The 24,817-nt window shown below is 41.6% G+C and overlaps 2 protein-coding genes across 3 annotated transcripts; one reads left to right on the top strand and one right to left on the bottom strand.

Moving 5' to 3' along the window:
* Window positions 1-2,366: 2,366 nt before the first annotated feature.
* IRAK1BP1 (interleukin 1 receptor associated kinase 1 binding protein 1) lies at window positions 2,367-23,526 on the bottom strand. Of its 2 annotated transcripts, none has more exons than XM_066547399.1 (4): window positions 23,260-23,526; window positions 16,682-16,747; window positions 12,714-12,844; window positions 2,367-3,070 (listed from the first exon to the last, which is right to left on the bottom strand). In XM_066547399.1, exons 1-4 carry the CDS (start codon window positions 23,524-23,526, stop codon window positions 2,908-2,910), a joined length of 627 nt encoding a protein of 208 aa, XP_066403496.1. In that variant the 3' UTR covers window positions 2,367-2,907. The 2 variants fall into 2 exon arrangements, with proteins under 2 accessions (XP_066403496.1, XP_066403495.1); XM_066547398.1 differs by lacking the exon at window positions 2,367-3,070 and adding an exon at window positions 11,391-11,711.
* On the top strand, window positions 3,421-11,036 carry LOC136555158 (F-box only protein 21-like). The gene is made up of 6 exons (XM_066547750.1): window positions 3,421-3,434; window positions 4,183-4,272; window positions 6,075-6,145; window positions 6,902-7,065; window positions 8,887-8,997; window positions 10,876-11,036. Exons 1-6 carry the CDS (start codon window positions 3,421-3,423, stop codon window positions 10,969-10,971), a joined length of 546 nt encoding a protein of 181 aa, XP_066403847.1. The 3' UTR covers window positions 10,972-11,036.
* Window positions 23,527-24,817: the final 1,291 nt, after the last annotated feature.

Here is a 24,817-nt window from a genome sequence, read left to right on the forward strand (position 1 = left end):
CTGTTTTGGTGCCATCAGCTCCAAACTGATTTGGAGCTCCCACTCTGATTTGGGTGCCATCAGTGAATCTGGTTGCAGTTGTATTTACAGCACAGCAATCCGTGACACAGGTGGGGCTCCTGGCCGGGTCTGACCCCCCTGCAGCAGCCCAGCAGAGGCAGCCCCGGAGTTTCTGTTGCTGACACGTGTGCTACGGAAACCACCGAGGACGCTCCTGCTTCAGCTGTGCCGGCATCCAGCTGTGACAATGCCGGGCCAGGGGCCGCACCAGGAGCTCTCTGAAGTACCAAGAGCGTAGAGAGAGGCACGGCATGAGGCTGGGTTACAGGGTTACAACATATTTTGCATAAACATCACATGAGAGAACTACCACCGGACTTCTATTCATACCGGTTCAAGCCACTTGTTCATCCACATTCACAGAAAAAAATACCTAGGTAAGGAAGTTGAAAATGTTACTTTCTTTAAGTTAGTCTGAAGAAATAACTTAGAACTTTTTATTTCTTTATTTTAATCTCTCTAAAACTGTTGGGGTGTAAAGTCCACGGGGATGTTTGTTGCGTTTTGAGATTAAGAAAACCTTCTGCCCTGAAATCTTTTTGTGCGAGGGAAAGCCGAGAGCAGGGGGAAACCTCCCAACCCGGCTGAGAGCCCGGCCCCGGTTCAGGCTCGGCGCTCGCCTCTCCGGGCTCCTTTAGGGCGTTGTTGCTCGGCCCTACCTGCCGCCCGTGGGCGCGCAGCCGGGCCGGGCCGGGCCGTGCCGGGTGGGGCCGGGAGCGGCGCTCACCGGGAGCCGGGACAGGAGCAGGGGGGCTCACCCCGGGAGCCGGGACAGGAGCAGGGGGGCTCACCCCGGGAGCCGGGACAGGAGCAGGGGGGCTTACCGGGAGCCGGGACAGGAGCAGGGGGGGCTCACCGGGAGCCGGGACAGGAGCAGAGGGGCTCACCGGGAGCCGGGACAGGAGCAGAGGGGCTCACCCCGAGCCGGGACAGGAGCAGGGGGGCTCACCCCGGGAGCCGGGACAGGAGCAGAGGGGCTCACCCCGGGAGCCGGGACAGGAGCAGGGGGGGCTCACCGGGAGCCGGGACAGGAGCAGGGGGGGATCACCCCGGGAGCCGGGACAGGAGCAGGGGGGGCTCACCGGGAGCCGGGACAGGAGCAGAGGGGCTCACCCCGAGCCGGGACAGGAGCAGGGGGGCTCACTGGGAGCCGGGACAGGAGCAGGGGGGCTGCGGCTCCCCCCGGGCGCTGCCGTCTCGGGGCTGCTGCGGCTCGGCCCCCGCTCGGGGGCTGCAGGCACAGCGCGCTTCTTGCGGGCGTTCGGGTGCTTCCAAATATGCACAAAAATGTTTTGATTCGGGCTAACTTGCTGTATGCCACCACATCCTTTCTGTCTGGGGAATGCGGCTGCTCAAAATGCCGATGTCAGAGACAGAGGAAGATGCGCGGCGGCAGAAGTTGTACTGCCCTACTGTGTAAGTGCAGAGGGCAGCGCGGCGGCGACCCCCGGCTCCTGTCCAGTCCCCCAGGGTGCTCATGGCTATTTGGCTGAACTGTGACTCTTCCTCCCCCCACAACACGCAAGGCTAAACAAATACTCTACAGCTACTGATAACGTCTAAAAGGTGATTAGGAAATGTTTTTCTCTTTACTGGTGGCTCTAAAGCAGATAATGCAGAAGTTAAAAATACAGTTTGTAGTAAGGCTTCATCACACTCGAAGACGTTTCCATATTCCTTACAATATTCTTTGAACCTCCTCTTTGTGATCTTGACTGCTTTTGTTGGGCAGTTTTCATGAATCTACCTTCCCATGTGCATATGTGCTGTGTATATTACAGTAACCCAAATTATTTTGCATATTATATAAATTAGGACAGCAGGATCTAGAAGCAACTCGGACACAACTGTAGTGAATTGCTTTTGCTTGTGGGCTGAGTATTCCACTCCAGGGGAGAGCAGGAGCTGCACCAGCTGCTCCTGGAGAACAGAGAGCGGGTGAATGCTGCAGTAAACCGGGTACTCTGACAACACCTGCGTAAAAGACACAAGTCCCAAATTTCAGCATGCCTTAGTTGTGATTTGAAAAAGCCTCACAGATTAAAGACAGTCCTCAAGTGAAGGTGAATATCTTGATGGTTTGGGGAAGGAGGGAAGAGCCATGAATATGCACTGGTATGGTGTTTCAGGTGCCTATGGGAATGAGAGGTGATGTCAAATCCTTTTCTAATCCAGTGGTGGGACTGGGGCACATTATCAACCTGGTACAGTGCTCTAAGTGCCTTCAGCCTGAAAGAAAAACCCCTTAGTTCTGTCAGATGTGCAATTATCACTGAATGCAAACAGATTATTTTTGAGGCCATCAATCTGGTATGCCAGACATGTTTAATGCACTCCATCAGATGACAAAGCAGCCCAAATAATTTGGTTCACAGACAGCAGCTTTTTACTGCAAATTGGACAACCATACAAATTCCCAGTTCCTCTTTTCTTTTTCCCCCCCCCTCTGTTTACAGACAAAAGAGATGCCTGTATAAATCTTAAAAGCAGGTTTTTGCAGTCTTGTGTACTTTAGTCTTCTATTAGCTTTTGTAAGTACCATGAAATTTAATGGAGTTAAAGTGGCCTAAATTCAGTGTGCTCCAGCTGTAGCCAAAATGCCTGAGTACAGATTGGACATAAAGTTGTGAACCAGCAAAGCAACCTGAAGGAAACTTTAAAGTTCAACACATCTAGCAAAGCTCGCAACTACTTATTTTATCTCTTTTTAAAATTTTTCTCTTCCTCTTTTCAGAGTAGGGAGCAGTGAAGTGTCTTTGACAAAACTTCCTGTTGGAATGCCTCACATCAATGCAGCTGCAGCTCTGCAGATTTCCATGCTGCTCTTTGCTCTTCCTGCACAGTATTTCATATCTCAGTGGTACGGAACGGACTCTGCCGAGCGCATCCAAATAACAGAAAGGTTGTAAGACTCCCCTTCCCTACTGCAGTTATTTGTAAGAGAGTTCTCTTCCTCATCCCCAATGACACTTTGTCCTGGAAAGCTGAAGTGTGGGTAGATTGGCCATTCCTATACAAAACCAACATTTAAATCACACCTCAGGCATTTTTGTGGCTTAATATGACCATATTTAGTTTCAAAATTCAAATAGCAATTGTTGATTTCTTCACATAAAAATCTTATTAATCTGCATGAGTGCCTTAACCTCATTCTTTTTTGGGACATTCCAATATATGTTACTCAGGGTTATGTCCCTTTCAAAAGATGAAAATTAAGTGTTTGATTAAGTAACATTAGTTCTGATTTTCCATCACCTTTTGACATTTACCATTATAAAATATTTTCTTGGCACAGTATGACTCAGTACAGACTCTTAACCAACAAAATTCACTCACAGTAAATTACTTAAGGCAGGGACAATGATAAGAGCTAAGTAAGGAGTGCCATTTTATCTATGAATTAAGAAGCAGTGTATTGACAGAATCCCACACACATATCTCCAAAGAAAAAGTGGAGATTATTACATCAGATCCAAATTTTTGATAGTGGTGTCCATTGGCAAGCACTGGCATCTTGAAATGAACCATGCAAAGAGAGACTCAGTTGTACATGTGGCCTGTGCAGTGTGCTGGCTGTGTGGTTTATCTGTGGAATTCCAGTGCATGAAGCAGGAAGAGCAAAAGATTGGTCTGATGAAAAGAGAACTAAGCTTGGCTTATGCATAAAGATCCAGAGTGAAATAATTTTCAGGCCTCATGGAATGAGTCAACCACTTATTATTTAGATTTATGCAAAAACCTGTAGGCTTTTTTAATAGTATTTTGATTATGTACACCATTTAAAAAATATCTCATGGTCTCTATTCTCGAATAACAGTTGAAGCTGCAGAATCTGAATGTAATTTAACAATTCCTATGGTCCAAGTACAGGAAGAAAGCAATCTTGTAATGAAAAATGGTATTTTCCAAAATTTACATATGGTTTACTGGTACAAGTGATGACTGAAAGAATATTCATTTTCAGTGTTGATATTAATCTTGAGGAGAAATTGTTCATGGTCACTGACCTTTTCTTTCTCTTTGCTACAGAAGTGAAACTTCAAAGCTTAAATATTAAAAATGTATAGAAGAATACTAGAGAAGGTTTTAAAAACAATCTGATGACCATTTTTACTCCTAAAGGATAATTGCCTCTTGGAGCATCTCAACAAGATCTTACTTGAGTCTGGATGCATGGGCAGATGGTTTAAAGCTGTGGCTCTCAAAGACAAGGTAGGGTGTTACCGTCTGCACCTAGGAGATTTCAGCCATGGTCTGCTCTGAGCAGGAAGGTGTGCTCTGGGGGAAGTAAGTGACAAAGAGGAAATATCTCTCATTTGCTTCTTCAGACTGATCTGGAACTTTCTGAACAAACATCAAAACTGAACTCCACGTGAAACTAAATGTAACTCATGCCAGTAATCCTGTACGTGTTATCCTCAAAATTTATCTGACTCTGAAGGCAGAACAATTAGTCACATCAGATGCTTTAGCATTGGATGGATATCTTATGCTCTATATTGTAGTTCAAGTTCAAAATCTGAATTAGGAATCAGAGACAGAAAATCTGTGGGCTAAGAAGTAGCGAAATTTTGATTATTGGTCATATAACAATGATTGGTCTAGAAAAAGTAAAATTCTATCCATTCATACATACAAACCATTTTAATTTAAGAAGACTTCATGGACTTCTTTTGGTTTGTTGATGGACTTATTTGTGAGATTTAATTCATGTACAGTAGAAATACTCCAAAGGTTTTACTTTGTATGGACCTTCAAAGGTCCTTTATTCTAGATCCATGTACAATAATCAACGGTGTCAAGTCCTCTGAACTGTGGAGGATCCCGACTTAGTTTTGCTCCCAGCAAAACCTAGGGAATGGTCTATGAATGGAATCAGAAACTGTGCTCTTCTAAGGTTCACCATAAATTGCTTCTCAACTTTGTGGAAAGCTCCATGCATATCTAAAGATAAAGCCTGCAAAGATCAAATGATCCATTGATTATTTGTATATAGTTGGATTAAGTTGGATTATTTGTATATAGTTTGTATATAGTATAGTGTCTGTGTCTTCTGAATATTTTATAAAGAACTGGTTATCCCAAAAATAATGTCATTTGAGACCTTCTATATTAGCTGCTGTTTTAACTTTGCCTATTCCTTTTTCTGTTAAGAGGTACTTGTCATACTTAAGTCTTTCTACACATTTGAGCTAAACCAAAACTTTTGTAAAAAACATTGTTTGCACAGGAACCTGCTCTCATTTTCCTGCAGGCAGGGTGAAGGGAGTAGTGAAGTGATGGTGCTGAAAGACACCATCAAAGAGGAAGGAGACTAGGACAACCTGTAGTTCTTTGGCACTAATGGTTTGCTGGCTAGTATGGATGCAGGATGTTACCCAAACTCCTCTGTTTGTAGACTGCTGCTGTTACACTGCCAGCAGAAGGAAATGTTCCATATTCTCATCGTTTTTTTTTACACTTTCTCTTTTTCACTACAGCAATGAAAAAGGTTAGCCATTTCCCCTTTCTAAACATGTCTGTCTCCTACTGCCCACCTTTAACATTCAGATGAAATTCAGTCTAGTGCAGAAGGAAAAGCTACACCTACTGCAGCCTTAGGCAGGGACTCATCACCAGACACCTTGTCCGTACCAGTATAAACCAATTTTAAAAGACTTTACAAAAGAAGTCTTTTGAAGAATCACACTGTAAGAAGAGTACAGAGCAGTGTTTGTTCACATCTATAAAATTAGTGGATTTCCTCTGATATAAAAATTCTAATGCAACTGTAGAGTAAGATATTCAAAGAAATTAGATCATACTTTTTTTTTTTCTGTTGGAACAAATTTCTTTTTCTTGTGTATTCCTTAGAAGTGTTTTTATGTAAAACTCATGCAGGCTTCAAATTGTAGGGAAGTTTGTATCAAAGGCTTTGCAGTATCCCACTTAGGATAATTAACCTTCTGATTATTATTAAAACTCAGCTTCTAAAGAACTTGTTTGTATGTTGAGTTATTAATTTTACATTTTAGGAATTGGTACTATGGAGAGAACAAAACTAAAAGCGGTGCCAATGAAGCAAAACTCCATTCTTATCTTGCAGGTATTGAAGTTTCTGCAATCCTTTCATATTTTACTTATGATGCTGTCTATAAGGCTTCTATAGTGGATTTCTTTACTTAGTTTGTAAATGGCAGACTTTTTTCCTTTTTTCATCTTTCTAAACATGATTGATAATATTCAGTAAACAAAACAGTAAACATAAAACCCAAGGCCTCTTCCCTGTGTTGTGTAATAGTATCAATATGATGTAACTATATGTATGTATTTTACTGAATACATCAGTGTATGTATTTTGTATTGACCTATGAAACAGTGGTACAGCTTTCACTTGATTCAAATGAACTGATTTAGATCAATTTCATAGAAGGAAAAAGAAATAGCTGACCACTTTATTCCTGGAAAAAAGTCCCTAATCAGACTGAATAGAAGAATTCTGTGACCTAAACTGGCAAAAAATGTCACAATAAGTTACCACATGTAAGCACTGTAAAATATTGTATGTAAGGCTTAAGTAATTGTCAATGCATACATGTGTTAATGCTTTCTAAAACTCTGTTAAGATCCCTATGTAATATCAAATGCATACAAATAGAAAAGTTTCTTAGTGGATGTTCCTTCATAAAATATAGTAATTCATATTCTGGGGGGAGGGGAAAAGCACTCGTTCTTCTTTAATTCCCCTATAAATCTAATTATCAGTTCTCTTCAGGTAGAAGTCAGAATAATTTCTGTTAAAATGTTTAATATAACTGATCAAACTTTTATCCTTGCTAAGTCTCTTTCTTGGTTAAATTAGAATCAGCTCGTGTTCACAGTCCAAAGCCTGAATATATTAAGTTCTGTGTGGGCCAGGTAATAATTCACAGAAGATTTGGCTACTCAGGAGTCATTGTCGGATGGGATGTAAAAGCTAACACTCCAGAAGAACAACTACAATCCAGATATCCTCCAGTGAAACAGGTCTGAATGTACTAAACTCTTGCTTTATTAATATATACACAGAATAAACTCAGGTTAAAATACCCTCAGAAACACTGTTACAGACCAACTTCCTGCCATCCTAGTGGGAAATGCTCCAGAGTTCTGCATCACCTGTGCAGCTGAGTGGTACCTTTGCTGCTTCTGCACTGTGGTCCCAGTATGGCTTGGCTTTTACACCACTGAGTGGCTAAGCTTCTCTGGTCAGGGCTGTAGTGGACATATCTCAAATTAAAACTGCTCACTTTTTATACACAGTGTTGTATTTGAACTACCAGTGTCAACCTATGATGTCTGAATGGATTTCTCCTGCCATGTCACTAAAATTGAGAAGCTGTTAAGTCCTTTATCTGTTTATCCATAATTGGTGGCATTTTCACTGCACTTAAGAAATGCAAGTAATCCTCTGTGTTTAATCAGTTTCAGTGAAAAAGCAATGTTTTTGAGGATCTGGTTACTTGGAGTGTAAATCTATTTAAAAACACATTTTTGTTAGAATTCTTAAAGCCTTTGAATTTCTCTTGCTTAAGTCCTTGTATTTGAAAATCAAATGCTAAATCTTTGCTGACAGTGCTAATCTGGTAATGCAGTGCTGCACACTCTATATGCCACTGACATGCTGCTTAAGTGGCAGGAAGACACTAATTATTAAGTCAGAGAACTGAAAATGAAGAAAACATGAAAATCTTTGCCTATAGCAGAACATTCATGTTCAGCTGGGAACTGACATTCAGTCCCATTTTGTGCTTTTGCTTCCTTCCCTGATGTAGTTTTATCCAACTGTCCCTCATCTTTGGCCTCCAAAACACCTGCATCCTTGCTTTCTTTTCTCCCCTCTGTAGTGTTATCACCAGCTGAACCCCCAAGAATTTCTTAGCAGGCATTGATTCTTTTTATGTACCTTACATTGTTCTGCTGTCCCAGCCTTGTGTTCATCTTTATTGTTTTAATTTCAAGAGTGATGACAAGGGGTTTAAGCGTCTTTTGCTGGTTTTGAGGTTTAATTGCCTTTGCCTCTCATGTCATAAGCACTTTGCAAAATGCCTTCTGACATTTAGGCTGCAGCTTACTGAGCTTGGTCCTTGTAAATCCCTCAAAACATCAGCCAGGTTTTCCTTGCCTTCCTCTGACTTCCAGATCTTTATGAAATCACTGAGCAGAGGCCACTGCCTGTTCATTGATCAATACTGATTGCTTCATAAACTCCATCTGTATTCATCCATCACTTTTATGTGTTTAGATTGTGGGTTACTTAGGGCAGAAACGTTTATGGATAGCAGCGAATAGCACGGCCCATATTCCCTGGCCCAGGATTTGTTTTCACAGGCACTTCTTTGTTGGAAGATTCAGGTATATATACATATAGAAGTTGCCTTAGCTCTTTCCAGGGACCATGGTTGTTGGAGGTGGCACTATGTTCTAAACTTGTCTCTTCCTCTCTTGGAGTTTAGTTGTCACTTGTGAAGGAAAAAGGGATGGTAGCAGATTGCCATTGGGCCTATGTACAAAAAGCAAGGATATTGTAAATCTGGTCTGTGCGAAAAAAAGGTTAATTAAACTTAAAAAATGTTTCAGATATCCCAAGAACTTCGTGTGTTGCAGTTCTGATTGCTTTATATTTAATTCTGACATTGGTAAAATCATAAAAATCAACTGGCTGTATATACACACACACATATATACACACATGTATCTCAAGGGGATTGATGTTCTGTAAGCCCACTGAAAGTTAACTGATTATAATATGTAATCTTTAGTCATCATCTCTCTTTGAGGCTATTTATTTTCTTTCTATTTTTACAGGATCTAAAAGATACTCCTCACTATCGAATTCTAATTAACAAAGCAAATGGATTTGGCAAATCTACCGCTTATGTTTCTGAGGAAGAGATAACAGTTATTATGGGATTAGAGGTAGTATTTATTCAGTTGCAACTTGATTGTTACCCTGTATGTTTAAAAGTTGGCTGACCTTTGGCTTAATAGATACCAGCTAGGATGCAAAGTTAGTGAAAACTAATAGAGAAAGCAGATAAACAAATTACTGCTGTACTTTCAAGCATGGGTTTTTGAAGCCGAAAAATGACCAAACTCAGGTAGTACCCACTTTAAAGTATCCAAGTGCTGAGGTTTGTAAGTGTTTTAACAACTTGATTTCCATTTTATTTGGCTGTTGTGATTTCTGGGCATCTAGTAAAGTATGTTAGTTTCTCAATTCTACTCTGAAAAATCTCTATTTCAAACAGCTGCTGCCCAGACTGAAGAATGTCTCCTTTCTTAACTACAAAATTCTTCGGGAGCCAAAAATTCTGTTTTGTGTATCAGGGTTGAAGTAGCTTTTGATTCCTGGCTTATGCAAGGCACACCTGAGTTTTAGACTAGTCTGAGACTCTGAGCCAGAAAACAGCCTTCAGGCATGCATGCCACATACAGGTGGCTTTTTGCAAGGGAACCCTTATCTGTTGTGGATGCCTTCTCTTTGGACAGTGGCAGGGTCTGTATTTTAAAAAACAGCAAGTAGATGAACCATTCACTTAACAGGAGACACTTGGTCTAGTCAAACAGAGCAGATTAAAATTGGCACATTCCTCTGCCTTTTGGGAAAACCCTCCAAAGGAATTGTGTAAGTCAGACTAGCCTGAAGACTCTCCATGCTCTCTCTCAAAACTGTGCTGCTGCACATAAAGGATTCCTCTCAAGCACAGTGTAACACAATCACCTCTTTTACTTGGGAGAAGCCTTAGTTCAGTCCATTCTGGTTTAGCCACCAATTGTAATATAGAATATGCCAACATGCATGAATTTAGGAGCAGAAACTATGCTGTTCCAGATGAGTATCATAAATATTTAAAACTGGATTCTGCCTACACTGTCTAAAAAATGCACCTTCCACTATGCCAGTTAGCTGGCTACCTTCAGTTTCCTTTGTATTCCATCAGGAGAAACAGATACTTCATCTTAAATATTTACCTTGTGGAATTAGCTTTTAAGGTATCAAATTGCTTTATTCGCCCATGTGGCAGGTTAATTCTCCATGAAGATTATTGGAGAAACTATTGGTAACAAGCTCACAAAACCAGGTATTTCAAAGTTGTCTAGCTGAAATTATTAACAGATGGTGAGTCATGTCTCAAGTTCAAAAGGTCTGTGGATTGCCCTCACTCAGCCTTTTGTACAGCCTAATAGGCACAGTAATTTCTTGAAGAGTTGAAAGATCAGAAAATGCTTAGACTTGTCATGACCCTTTCCCAGCTGACAGTTCTGAGCCACCTCACTGTAGGCTTCCTGCATCAAGACAAGGCTTGGATTGTCCTTGGTGGTTTTGCATCTTCATATTGGACCTAAGGTCATCACCTGGGTCTGTCTTCACCATCTCCCCCACCGCTTCTTTACTGTTCTTGCTGCCTCATTGGATTAGATAACTGATCCAGCTAAAAGAAATACCAAATACCTCTAACAAGTGTTAGAGGTTCACAAGTTAGAGCAACACAAGTGGGAACTACTTCAGTAAGAAACAGTGCTGATTTTAAAAACTGATGCTGGTGTAAATCTAGCTTGTAACATCTCATGAGATCTGTTCAACATTTGTAAAGTACTTGGAGAGAGTTGCTATTCTGATGACAGAAATTCAGTTATGGTACACAGAAAATGCCATTGAAAGTACCTCTATGTGCATTAAAAACTCATCAGGAGTTTTCAAACAATGTAGTAACTTCAATACTTCATTTAAGTATCAGTTTATATTTATTTCCAATTCTAATGCTTCTTTAACTTGAAATATTTTTTTCTCAGGTGTATCACCCTGATATGGAAACCTACTTCAGTGGATATGATGGATCAAAGTACATTATGCAGCCATGGTTGAAAAAACTCTACCCTCATGACTGAGTACTTCAGTGTCTGTACATGTAACGTACATCCAGATAACAGATGTCCTTTTCAAAACTGAGCAAACAGACACCAGGATAAAATGTGTATTTCTTCCTGTGATGAAATAAAACATTCCTAAGCAGGTTTTATGTTGGACACACACTTTTGTCAGAAGCGAACACAATGCCTGTTCAGTTTGTCACGACTCAGCAATGGGGATTAATTTCCTTCCAGTTTTGGGAGGAAAGGTAAACACAGTTTCAGATATGGCACAGTTTCAGCCAGGTGTGCCAAACGTTTGGACATCAAATATCTTGCTGTTTTACAGGGGCCAGGAAAAAAAATAAGCAGCTGTGAACTGTACTTTCAGAATTAACTGTAACCTTAATTTTAGGGGACAGACTTACCACAAGAATGAAGTAAAAAAACATAAAAAATCACAAGAAAGAATAAAAATTTTATTAAGCTGTGTAGGATTTGAAGGTTTCTAGGGCAATTTGCTTCTCCTGTTTTCTTTTCCCTTTATCTCAAACACAGCAAACACTCTACAAGATGCATAAGCAGTAGCATTCTGGATTCTTTCTTGCAGAGTCTGTGAATCAGCAGAGAGTGACAGGTGACTGTCTATGTGGCCTCCCCATTCTTTTGTTTCCTCTTCTTTTATCAATAAAGGCTTTCCCAGTGCCTGGCCAAACAGCTGACAGACTTCCTGGGCCTTCCGGCGCGTGTTCCCCACGGCAGTGACACACACTTGGCGGCTGAGAGGTGGAAGCAGCAGCACAATAACAAGCAGGTTCAACTGATGTACCAGTGCTCCTGCCAAGCTTTTTGTTTTTAGCGTCGCAGGTTTCATAACTGCAGAGATGCTAAGGCACATCACCTTCCCCCAGCTTCTGAGCCACAGCTTGGGTATTGAGGGGACAATGTGTGGAGGAAATGTCAGCATCCTCACTAATTCTGATGAGATCAAGCATTTCTAACACCTGCATGCTGCAGGCATCCACGCTGAGTCAAGCAAGAGTTCAACCCTTGCTCCAGGCATTTTGGTGGCTCAGCTGCAAGGTATATTAGCACCTGCTTAAAGTCACTGGCCATATTTCCTCACCTCCTGTAGATACCTCTGACATTCACTTTTGGCATCTCTGGAACCTTTAACAGCAGCTAATTAAGCTTGCTGCTTGGACCAGGCACCAGGCAATTCTTTTCTTACAAAAGGCAAAACCCCAACCAAGACTAAACTTCCTTCTGTCCCTCCCACTTAGTGAGAGAAGCCGGGACTGTGAATAGTCAATGCTTAAAACAGATCAAAATTGTGAGCTTCAGGGCAGCATATTTTGATGCTGAGAAGTGCCACACATGTTCTTTCCAGATCATGTCAGCTAACAGTAATGGGAATTGGCAAAGGTACTTAAAATTATCAACACCTGGTAACACACTTGTACCCTCATGAATAAATACAAATGAAATCTACACATGATGATGTAATCAGAGACAAATTCTGTTGACCTAAGATTCACAACAGATTATACTCCAGTGGAAATCAGTGGGAAAATAACTTTTATTACATTCTGCTTTTGCGCAGGGACAAGAACAAACTCTATCTTCCAGGCTGAACAACATTAACTTATATCAAATACTGAAATCTCTAACATAAATATTAATAGGTGTGAAGGAAACTACTTGCTCCCATTGCAAACAGCATAAATTATGTATTCATATTAACTGAGGCTGTAAGACTTTTGGCATGTGAGAGAACTTACCGAAGTGTGTCTATGGCTTCTGGTGTATGGTAGAAATGAGGTGGATTGATGGTAACAGAGGTTCCTAACTTTTCAATGAGTAGATTGCAAACATTCTGCATTTTTCCAAAATCACTGAATATGATACAGACCTGGGAGTGAGCGAACAGACATCACATGAGTAATATTTTCATTTTCCACTATGACTCAACACTTTTATTTAAATCAGTGTAAGGCCAGACATCTACAAGGTAACTAAACACACTAGTGCTATATACAACTCCAATATTTATGAACTTATAAGACTTCTATATAGCCCTAGAGACTAGCATTATGTTTGCAACAGAAAGAAGTTCTTAAATAGCTTAAAACTGAGGATTAAGAAATCCCTTCCAGAGGAAATGCAGAATTCTTGGTACGCAGACAATCTGAAGAATGCATGTGCTCTGGTGCACATGACTAGATGCATCCTGGTTCGTCCCTTCTTAGATTGCTAGATGTTAATTATGCAGAAGCTCATACAAAATGATGTGGAAAACATTGTGCATGAAGGAAAAATATTTTAATTCCAAGCATTAGACTAAAGAAACCTCAGCTATGAGATTAAGCTAAACCGAGCCAAGTTCAGCTTGCAGTGGGCTCCAAATCCTGTGTTGTCTGAACAGACTCACTGCAGTGCTGAGAGGGGAACTGGGCACTTCAGACTTCGATTAAAAACAATTTAAACACCCAACAGTCTCTGGCTGTAAGAAGCATTAAATGAAGATGCACTAGGAATTGAGGTCCTTCCCAAATGCTATGAAGCAGCAATCACTATCAGCCCTGGATCCAGAGCCCAACAGTTTTCCTGGTGGAAAGTCCAGCCAGGCAGCAACTGGCCAGGCAGAAACCAGCTCTTCTCTGTGGCAAAGCACAGCTGCTAGGGCTGAAGCAATGACACTGAGCTGATACAGCATTCAGGAATCAGAAATCCTGGATCCCTAACTTTTTAAAAAAAAAAAACCTAAAACCTCATCTTCACTTCCAGTACAGTGCTCCCACCATGAATCAGGTTCACCTTCTCTCTTATCCTCAACTCCCTTCTTTTTGCATAGTAATACAGCTTCCACAGGAGTGGAAGAAAAAACCTGCAGCAAGGAAAATTCTACTGCCAACACGTGGGATGTACAGTTTCCCCCATGGCTGCTGCAATCTATGCATCACTCTACCCCAGTGAAGGGATATGACACAGAAATCCCAGTTGCAGCACGTCAGCAGCACTGCAGCAGCTTCCTGTGTGCATACCACAGATTTAACCTTGTGCACTATGAGATAATTCAAAGAAGCTGAGTCTCTCAGTGAGGGAGGAGGGAGCTACTTCATATGCAGAAAAAGGTAAAAAGTAATTAATGCTCCCATCTTGCTACCCTTGACAGCCTTTTGGTGTAGTACCTGAACCTTATCCTGGCTTGGATCCTTGCACTGGTTCAGTGGCTCTGAAAGGTGCAGTGTCAATTGAACAGAGACTGAAGATGAGGCTACACCTACAATTTTTTCTTCAGTGGGAGTTCTTTCCATACATATAAAAAGCACACATCCCCCTGTGATGTTTTGCCAGGAAACTGTCATAGCTGTATTTTGTAGAAAGTCTCACTATGAGGACTGTCATAGTGTTTTCCAGATTGCCATCAGCATTTACAAGATTTGCTCCTTCTAGGGATGAAACAAAAGAAAAATGATGAAACAGAACTACGGGTCTTAAGCAGGAGATAAATTGCTCAGACTGGGGCACTTCTGGGCACTCAGGAACTTTACTGTTAAAAAAAAGCACTTGATCAGGTACCCTCAGAAGCAGAAAACAACTGAGCAATAGCTGATTTTGTTGTTTCTCCCTCCTAAAAAAAAAATCAAAATTTTCATTTAGAGCTACATCCAATACATTCCACTTACAATTACAGAGAATACTTCAACATTAAAATGCAAATGAATGTTTTAACTTTGTCAGTTATTAAGGTTAAAAAGTGTGAAAAAGTAGCATGAAGCTATGCAAAACTATTAGAGACATTCCCAGGTTTGGAAAAGGCTGCAAATGGCAAGAAGTTATGGTTTATAAGGAGGCAAGCAAATCAAGAAATGCACAAAACCAACATAATCTTCCTCCCATGAGCACGGCATGCAATAAATGAACTATTATGATAAAGATATTATAAAGCTTTGTGATCTTATACACAACTTCATTCTTCTGCATATTTTCCTTTGTTATAGCATGAATTAAAATTATCTCCTTACAGTTGAAAGAATATCTTGAGTTCTTCATTATACTTTTAAATAGCTACACGCCTGGGAATTTTTCAGTCATCTAAAAACTCTTTACAGAGAACAAATGATGAAGAGTTTACAGAATCAAGTAAAACAGGATGTCCAAGACTTTACATATAACACAAATATAATGGCAAACTCTAACAGAGAAGTGAGTGGAAGTGAGTTTTAAATTCATTCATATTGCTAAAGTAGGCAAACAGGCTTGTCAATGGACCCTCACTGGTTTATGAAGCTGCACTAATGAAACAAGGATATTCATAAAGGAAGAAGTAAGACTGATCTCTGCATTAAGAGTGGCCACACTGCTACCTCGGCGTGCAGGGCAGCCAAAACAGCAGCACTGTGCATGGATTCTTCCAGTTCCAACCCCTGGGGTCCCAGGCAACCACACAACTTTGCAACAGCAATTACAGCTGGCCCAAGCTGCTTACAAATCAACACTAAATCTAAGCAATTAGCCTCCCACATATAATCCTTGCTGTATAAAGACTAATAGCAGAGGACAGATAATTGGTTAAGTTACCACTTTAAGACTGAAGTTGTAAGCCTAAGCTTGTCTGTAGCCTAAACAATAATTCAAATAATAATTAATAATAGGGGTTTTATTAATTTTTAAGTACAGGTCATCTAAAAAACATGGTGATTTAAGCTCTCAAGGTAGTATGTGTCTCCACAACGAAGCTGAAGTCATTCAGAACATGAATGCACACCATTTAAGTATATTAAGGCTCATTTTAAAATCCAACTTTTGTTCTCCAAATTCTCAATCATTTCTGTATTTATTGGTGTTATTTAGATAAGAATATGCCTTAAAGCAAGCAAACTAAGGAGGCTGAACTTGTTTAAGAGGACTCTAAACCACAGCTCTATAAACCAGCTATCATTTTATTGCAGGCCTCCAGGTTTACTTTGTAAGGATCTCTAAACTTGCTGGGTAGTGATTAAAGTTTTATGGTCTAAAAAATACATTAGCTGAACACACATAATTTCCCTCAGTGAATGTTTCAAGCACAGCATTTATTTCCTACTATGGCATGAATGTGCAAATATGTACTTCCCTTAGCAGATACTGAAGTAAATGGGATTATTCCCACAATATCTGCATTTCACAGAGCACTTTTTACCTACAAAATTCTGAGCCAATTACCCAGGAAACAATTACCTTTACTTTACTTAGAGCAAGCTGATGGCAGAGTTGTACAGAACAGACCAAAATCCAGGTGCTCTGCAACTGTGGCCTAAGCAGATCTTGCATTTGCTCCCAGTTCAAGGAGCTAAAATAATGAAAGAAAAAAAAGAAAGCTGAGCTGGGGAAAAAAAAAGGTTATTAACTGGGGCAGCTTTCTGAACTCACCAATTTCTTGAAAGAAGCAGAGGGCAGGAGGGGCTATAGGTGAAGGAAAGTTCAGAATTGTTGGTTTGCTCACACTGCCCCAGAACCAAATATGACAGTCTGTAGCATCAGGTAACATTTAAAAAGCACACATTCATCTGAGAAGAAAAGTTCAGTACACAACAGAAGACTGCAGCTGAACTCTGCTATAAACTGCAGTCCCTAAATAGTTTTTTTGGACTATGCTGCCGTTATGTTCCTTGGTCTGAGTAAAGATAGTCTGCAAATTTTTATAGGTCCTTGACACACTTACTTTTTAATTTTATTTTTATTTTTGGTTAGGTTGAATACATACCTCTGCTTCCATTTGGTAAGTATTTTCTACTCTACTAAAATCTTCTGTTACAGTCATATTTTCTTCCTAAAACAAAGTAGAGGAATATAACCTTAAAAGACAGAAATTAAGCATCTGCTGTATGTACACGGTGTCCTATAAAAGCTGAACTGTTTTGGTATATTACTCATGACTTTGAAACAAAAATTTTGAATTTTCCACGCAAATATCTTCAGTTAAAAACTAGCTGGATGTTAAAGATTTCTTGAATTATTTTAAGTCAACTATACAGTAGCTCTATAATGTGATTTTGCTGCTATTCCCTTGAAGAGAACAATTAGGTCATAAAAGTAGCTGCTAGGTAGAAGCTGTGTGTACTAGTGTGTAACTGTAAATTCACCTGGTACAAGAAATCTAGAAGCTTCAATTGCTTTTAGAAAGTTAGTATGTGAGAAGTGCTTTTCAGGCCCCTATTTTAAGATATTTTAGCAGCAGCAGCAGCAGCAGCAGCAGCTTGTAGCAAGGTCATATGAACAAAGATTGAACAGCTATTATTCTGGCATAATGGTAACCTTTGAAAAAGGCTGTTCCACCAGTGATGCCTCGGCATCAACAGCAGCTACATTGGTCAACATAATGGCTGCACAGAGCACTAGCAAATCCTGTAGGACACATAAATAAGGTACTGAACTCAGGAAGATACAGAATAACTGCAGTTACATGTGAAAATTTGACCAGCTTGCTACTGGTCTAACAGCCACATATCTTTCACCCACTTTGCTCTGCAGTAAACAGTTTGAACAAACAATTTATTGTGAAATTACTCTACCATAGCAAAAAAAGCACAAGCACAGCCTACAGTTTAATTGCAGCTTTGCATGTAACACCTATGAAGTGTAGTAAAACAAATACCCAGCCTTCCAGTTACTCAAGAAGTTTTATTTACTAGATTTATTTGCATAGGAAATATTTTCTTCAATGTTGACATTCAAGATGCTTTGTGTCAGAGTATTTCCTACAGATGCTCAAGTCTTCAAGTTTACCATGTAGCATGCATGCATGCATAAGTTTATGCAAATGATATTAACTACGAGAAGCATTTTCCTTTTAAAATATTATATGGTTTTATTACCATTGAATAAAAGTCTACAAAAACCTGAAATTTCAAAATTTGTATCATGATTGATTGGTAGTGCTCAAATTTAAGCACAACAGTCCTATTTTTAGATATTTTCAGAAAGTCTCTTCTAGTAAGGGCAAGGATTAGCAAGGGCCAGTAGTCCATAAAAGCTGTATTTTTTCTTTTATGTAGCTAGCTGGGGTTTGCTAGAGTGATCAAGACAGTCTAGCACCAACAGCTCATTTAATTTACAGGATGGGGTAAATCTTACTATTTATGTTAGAATTCAATTACAATTGCCAAGAAACATTTTTCCCCAGAGGTTTCACATATCTTATAGAAATTACCACACAGAAAAAACAAACTACTACAACTCGTATCTTACAGAAATAGCTGTGCTGTAACACAACTGTAAACATAGAAAAAAATGCATTTGTTTTCCCCTGTTCCCTCTCCTTAATCCTTTTTAAAAACAGGTTCTCTTTCCTGCTGAGCAGATCCAAGCCTTGGAATTTGGCTGTGCCCTCCCAAGGTTCCTGAGTATTTAAGGACACTGCCATCCCGTGGTATCAAGCGCTATGGCAAGATCAATATTACGGAGTGAAAGATCATTCTGCACCACGTATTACAAAATTTCCTTCACAGCTAATTTTAATCCCACCAAATGTGACAGTAGCTGTATATGCTACTGAAGATAAATGGATGAAATAATTGCTGAAGTCATAACAAGGTGGCCTTCTGTGATACATTTTCTGTTAGATACTTCGCTTCTGTTTGTGACTGTGTTCACACAAAGATATGGAAAAGACAGGTGGGAGACAACAGAATTTTAAACTGGAATCAAGACTGAGACTACTTCAAAAGCAAAAATTTTTATTCCCTACTGTTTATGTCTACTATTCATATTTTGGCTGAGGAAATACCCATTTGATTGCAATAGCCCAGAAGAAATACTTTTCACTGTGACTTAGGGAAAGCTGCACTTCAGGTATTCTGGACATCTGGAATAACTTTCTATATTTTCTAAATCTGTGGGCCAAGAATCACAAAAAAGAATTAAACCAATATAACAATTCAGGTTGTGATTTCTGCTTATAAAGCCATTTTTTTATGTGGCATCACATCACTGCTTCAGGCACTCTAAAATAAACAAAAATGAAAAAGATAGTCGATATCCCATTGAGCATATCAAGTCTAGAAATTGCTTTGCTTTATATTTTCACTCTTTTCAACTGAACACAACTTTTTATAGTTCTTCCTCCAATCTGCTACTTCTGAACAATGTCTTAGTCACAGGACCATTGTGTCCACCCTCATGACACTGGCTGGCTATAGGAATGACTGCTCTTTTCCCCAGAAGAGAACAGGAAAAAAAATAAATGGGTAAGTTAGCAAAAGCATACTTCAAGGAGACAAGTGTGCAACAATACACTAAGAGAACAGCCCATCTGCACATAAAATTATGTTCTGCTCCAGGCTAACAACTTAACGAAACTATGACACCTTTTTATGACACACAAGCCAAGCTTCTGTTTGCTTTCCCTGAGCAAGGGAAAGCATTTATAGTTTGAAATGTATGCTAATGCATGTTGGGTAATGTATGCTGATATGTGTAACTGTAAATAAAAAATATCTGGTGACACTTGAAAGTGTTTCTTAAAATCTACTTGTACATTTGAACTGATATATCCAGTATAACTTTCCATTATCAAAAAGAAAGATATCTGAACAATCAAAAGAGTTAGCTTCTTCAATGTGATCACAGCATTGTTGTTCTTGGCACTATGGAAATGGTAAATGAGAGCCTTGATGCACGCTCCTGTCTCCTGACACTCATCCACAGTGTCTCCAGAGAGTTAAGGATGGTGAGCACCTTCTGGGATTGGGTAGCTGTGCTGCAGCCTCTCATCCCCACACTCTGTCTGGTCTATTTGGCATGAGATGACAGAATGACAACCAAAACCCTATGGTGAAAAAGTTTCTGCTGCTTAAAGAAGAAGTAATGGAGGTATATGTAACAGTTATTACAAGAAAGACAAAAAGCAGATTCGTACTCAGCAAATGCAGGGTACTCTGGAGATATTTCTTTAAATATGTAGTAATATAAAAAAGGAGATGCCTTACACAGGTTTTTACCTTCAGTCAGGGATATATTATCATTGGAAGATTTTGCAACTAAGTCAGCAAACTTTAAAACCTTTTTTAACTGACTGTATGGATGTGCATCCATAACTGTGACTCCTGAGTAAGTTTTGAAATATGAAGAATATTGCACATAAATCCAAAGGAGGTATCCCAGTTCAGACAATCTCTAACCCAGAGCTTACCAGATATGTTTTGCTAGATGGTTTGTTTTGTTCTACAACACTCTGACAGGTACAACAAATATTATCACTGTTATTTTAAACATGGTGCCAATGCCAACAGTTAGATATAGCCAGTAAAGAAAACAAGTGTCATCTCCACACCACTCCCCAAATAAATCATAGCTGGCAAATATAAAATCTGTTTGCTTCTAGAGAAAGAGAAAAAATGTTACTTTTGAGCAGCTGGGCTGATTAAGGGAGATTGCTTTGAAGGCTGCAGGGAAAGTAAAATCAATGGGGAAACCACATTCTGTGCTCTGAAGTGCTGCATATACTTACAGCACTCTATAAATAAATGCCACTATGTGCATCTATTTCTGATTAAAATCCTGTGTAAATGTATATGGAAATCAGGTGCTGCCTCCAGGCCTCCTGAGAAGCTGCTAATGCAAGCGCCTGCTGCTGCAAAGGTTATGCACTTCCCATCTCACAGACTTCCTACTATAGCAACAATAAGGGTTAAGAAAATTGTTCTGTGGATTAATTAAAATAAATATATAGCATAGTTAGATGATTTCTAAAGAGGTCTTAGATAAGCTCGCAACAACTAGAACCATATGGAGACTGTGAAGAGACATTAATTTTACAGTTGTCTAGAATGGTATTAGCTGCAAGTGAAGTTAGCAAACGCAGTTAAGAACAAATTGCCAGCAGTGAGAGTTGTTAGTGGAAAAGCTGCAAGGCAAATAAAAGCTCCAGCAGCAGAGTGATTTAAAACTGGATGAAACAAAGCACTAAAAATTATACGGTGGGGAACTACTCTGAAAAAAAATAACTTCATGTTGTTTTTCTCAGAGTTCCCTAGAGCTAACACTTTGCTAACACTGAGAAACCCACAACTCAAGCAGCATTTCACAGTCTCTCAACTAAGTGGAAAGAACATTTCCATTCTCCAACACACAGCATCTTTGAAAGAGAAAAAGATTACTGTGAAATTATTGTAACTATAATAAGACACCGAATACTCTCACATTGTAAAAACAGCCCACTCTCTACCCTGCTTGTCTGCTCACATTACTTTTCTGAACCTGACTGTTATAAACCCAAATAAAGTCATTTGTTTGTCCAAGTCATACTTCAGTTTGCAATCCTTTTTTCTATCCTGGAGTGGTGCACACAGCCCCTCTAAAGCACACTCACCTCTTTAACACCCTGCCTACTCTTGTTGTGTGCCAGCCACTACATGCCGGATGCTCCTTGCTGTCCCAATTCAATCAGTATCAAGTCAAAACTGGAAGTCAGTTGTTCAGATTCACTGTAGGGTAAATATCTGCAACTATCTTTTCCAATATAGCCATGCTCTGAAGAACTATTTAATTACAGTCAGGACAAAAATGTCCCATAATCTGATAGCTCACCATGGTGGTGGGTACAAAGAGTAACATTTTCTCTCCTAATAGGAACGAATGCATGCTGAATTGCTTTGTCTTCTCCCATTCCTCTTAAAATCCACCACTTTAAACTCCTGTTAACTCACTTAATAGACACTGAAGGCATTTAACCTGTAATCCCTTACAAAAATACACCAGTTTTGGCTGAATGATTCATCCTGATGTCAATGGAACCCATGACAAATGCTGCCTGTGACAAACATGCACCCAGCCATGATCAATACTTAGCCTAAAGCAGCCTCCATGTCTCTTTGTCACCTAGTCCCAGAGCTGCAATATGAGCTTTTTCAGGGGCTAAGTGGTCTTCTTTACTGCCTTCTTTATTCCTGAACAATTTGTAGAGATGCTACAGCGACAGCATAACAGTTCAAAATAAGCCCCATGGAATCCTATTTTGTTTGGGAAATGAAAAGCTGGTGCCAGTACTTATCTTCAAATGCATGCAGCATCTGAAATGTGGGCATGCAATTTCACTGTGGCACATCACTGTTTAGGCTGAGTAACTGACTCTCCTACTTTGCATTTACTAACTCTGACTTGCATTGTACCATCATGCAGTATCAGGAAACTCTTCTGCAATTCCTTTTTACTCCATTGAATAATCCGGTGTTCATAGCAAACCTGATCATTTCCCTTTCCCCCAGCTTAGCTGTGAATACACTCAAAAGGCACAAACCTCCTAGGGAACTTCAATAAGAAGTAACTTTTGAAAACAACTGCATATTCCATAAAAGTAAGGGGTTTTTTTCCTGTTTTTAAGAGCCCTATGTGTGGAACACTGTCCAAAACTCTTTTGCGAAATCCAAAAACATCATCAGCACAATTGTTAGGACAACATCACTCTTATGGAGCATTTACTGTTTGGACAGAGCTTTAAAGGTAAGTCTATGCTTTTTTCATTGTTGCAAAATTGCTTTCAGAGGCTAAAATACTCATTGTGGTAAAAAACTTTCTGGGTCCACAAGGGGCTTCTGTCACTTCAGCTATCTTGATCATATCCCAAGTTTTTCAAAACCTCTCTACTTAAGTAGAAGAAAGCGAGAGAGGAAAGAGCTCTGTATGTATTTGCTGCTAAGCTCTGGTCATCACAGTTACTCTGACACACACAGGTACAGTTTATGCAGCTGTGTACAACTTTATCAGTTTCACTCGCCTGCACGGGCGAATGCTGTATTACACCAAGAAATCACAGAATTAGGTTGGAAAAGGCCTCTGGTGTCATGGCGTGCACCGTTAGACTGAACACCACCATGTCAACTAGACCACGGCACTGAGACCCACGTCCAGCCTTTCCTAAAATGCCTCCAGGGACGGCGATTCCACCACCGTGGGACTCGAAGCAGGACGGCTTTCACATGCTTAACAAGCAACCTGTTGGAAAGCCCGGGTAGGGACATTCCACCTTTTCCGCTGGGGCTGGCGTGGCTGCAGCCTTCCAAAGACAGGCAGGCTTTCCCAGCGGTTCCCGAGGCTCCGAGAGCTCCAAACCCGTCACTCCCCTGCTCCCCGCCGGCACCAAGGCCCTCCGCGGGCGCTTCTCCTCAGGGCCGCTCCGGCGGGACGGCACCGCACCCCGCCGGCTGCCGAGCGGGACCGGGAACGGGACCGGGAACGGGACTGGGAGCCGCCCCGGCAACCGGGAACTGCCCCGCCTGCTGCCCTCCCCGCCTTCCCCCTGGGGACGCCCCGGCGCCTCAGCGGGCCCCAGGCGGCGGAGCTCACCGGGATGCCGTGCAGGCGGGCGGTGTGCGCGATGTACTGCAGCCGGCGGGACACGCTGCTCCGCGCCGCCACGGCCGCCTCCTTGCGGCTGCCGAGCCGCAGCGACACCCGCGCCCGGTCCGGGCGGGCGCTCAGCTCCGCGCTGCCGTTCACATGCACCTCCCGCCCGGGCAGCGCCGCAGGCTCCACGCGTCCCTCCGGGGCCGGGGACGGGGCCAGGTCGAGCTCGGCGAAGACGCGAGAGGGGGGCGGCGCGGGCGGCGCCATGGCCGTGGCTATGGCGGCCCCTCACGGCACCATGGCAACCCTGGGGCGCCACGTCACAGCGCCCGCCCGCTCCCGACCGCCGCCGCGCGGGCCCGGAGCCCCCGCTCCCGTCGGGACCGGCGTCCTCACGGCGGCGTTAAGGGAGGAAAAGACGTCTGGGATCATCGAGTGCAACCTATAGCCGGACACCACCATGCCAGTTAAACCGTGGCACTGAATAGCACGTCCAGTCTTTCCTAAAACACCTCCCGGGTGACTCCACCATCTCCCTGGACACTCCCTTCTGATTTATAATCACCCTTTCTGTGAAGAAGTTCCTCCTAATGTCCGACCTAAACCTCCCTGGTGCAGTTTAAGACTCTATCCTCCTGTCCTGTCGCTGGTTGCCTGGGAAGTCCCTCCGCCGCTCGCCGAGGGGACGCTGCCATGGCAGTGTCCCAGGGTGGTTCCCGGCCATGAAGGTGACTGAGCACACGACAGGAGGACAAGGTTCACGCCCTGGCCCAAACTGGGTCAGCCACAGCAGGTTGCCCGTGTCCTGTTGAATTTTTACTATTTCAAAACATGGAGACTCCAGGACCTGAGCAACCCAAGTCAGTGTTTGACCATACTCGGAGTAAAAAATACAGAGTTTTTATGTTCACCTGGAGTGTTGTGTGTTTTAATCTCTGTAGACTGTGTCCTGTCACAGGGCAACACTGAAGGCAGACTGGCTTCCATGTCTTCCATCCATCAGGCATCTAAATATAGACTGATAAGATCTCCCTGATCGTTTTCTAGGCTGTAGTTCCAGCTCTGTCAGCCCTTCCTCATAAGAGAGATGCTCCTTCATCATGTTCACAGCCTTTTGTTGCACTTTCTTCAGTATGTCCTTATCTTCCTGGTGTTGGGGAATCCAGGAAACACTCCAGGTGTGCCTCACCAGGGCTGAGCAAAGGGGAAGGATCCCCTCCCTTGACCTGCTGGAAATGCTGCCCCTAATCCAGCCCAGGATGCAGCTGGCCTGCTTTGCCATGGGGTCCGTGATCCACCTGTTGTCCTTTTCTGCTTTCCAGCCAGTGAAGCCCTGGTGCACAGCATTGTTCTGCCCCAGATGCAGGTTTTGGTGTTTTCCCTTGCTGAACTTCATGACATGTTTCTTGGCCCAGGTCTTTAGCTGGTCAGAGTGACTGTGAAATGAGTAGCTCAGTGATGAACTCTGTATGTCTGGTCTCGTTTGTATGAGGATTTTTGGGAAGGACTCTGGATATGTCATCGCTGCTTACATTTGTGGTACGTCGTGTTTTGGTTA

This window comes from Molothrus aeneus, chromosome 3 (genome assembly GCF_037042795.1).
Source record: "Molothrus aeneus isolate 106 chromosome 3, BPBGC_Maene_1.0, whole genome shotgun sequence".
Classification (NCBI taxonomy): domain Eukaryota; kingdom Metazoa; phylum Chordata; class Aves; order Passeriformes; family Icteridae; genus Molothrus; species Molothrus aeneus.

What these genes read in the sequence shown, in the direction of transcription:
- LOC136555158 (XM_066547750.1), top strand. An exon ending in ACTCCATTCTTATCTTGCAG is followed by an intron (nt 6,146 to 6,901) that starts GTATTGAAGTTT and finishes TGGTTAAATTAG; the next exon opens with AATCAGCTCGTGTTCACAGT. An exon ending in CAGTTATTATGGGATTAGAG is followed by an intron (nt 8,998 to 10,875) that starts GTAGTATTTATT and finishes TTTTTTTCTCAG; the next exon opens with GTGTATCACCCTGATATGGA.
- IRAK1BP1 (XM_066547398.1), bottom strand. Translation starts at nt 23,526, where the DNA reads ATGGCGCCGCCCGCGCCGCCCCCCTCTCGCGTCTTCGCCGAGCTCGAC. An exon ending in CCCGCCTGCACGGCATCCCG is followed by an intron (nt 16,748 to 23,259) that starts GTGAGCTCCGCC and finishes ACTTTGTTTTAG; the next exon opens with GAAGAAAATATGACTGTAAC. An exon ending in GAAGCCATAGACACACTTCG is followed by an intron (nt 11,712 to 12,713) that starts GTAAGTTCTCTC and finishes TCCACCTCTCAG; the next exon opens with CCGCCAAGTGTGTGTCACTG.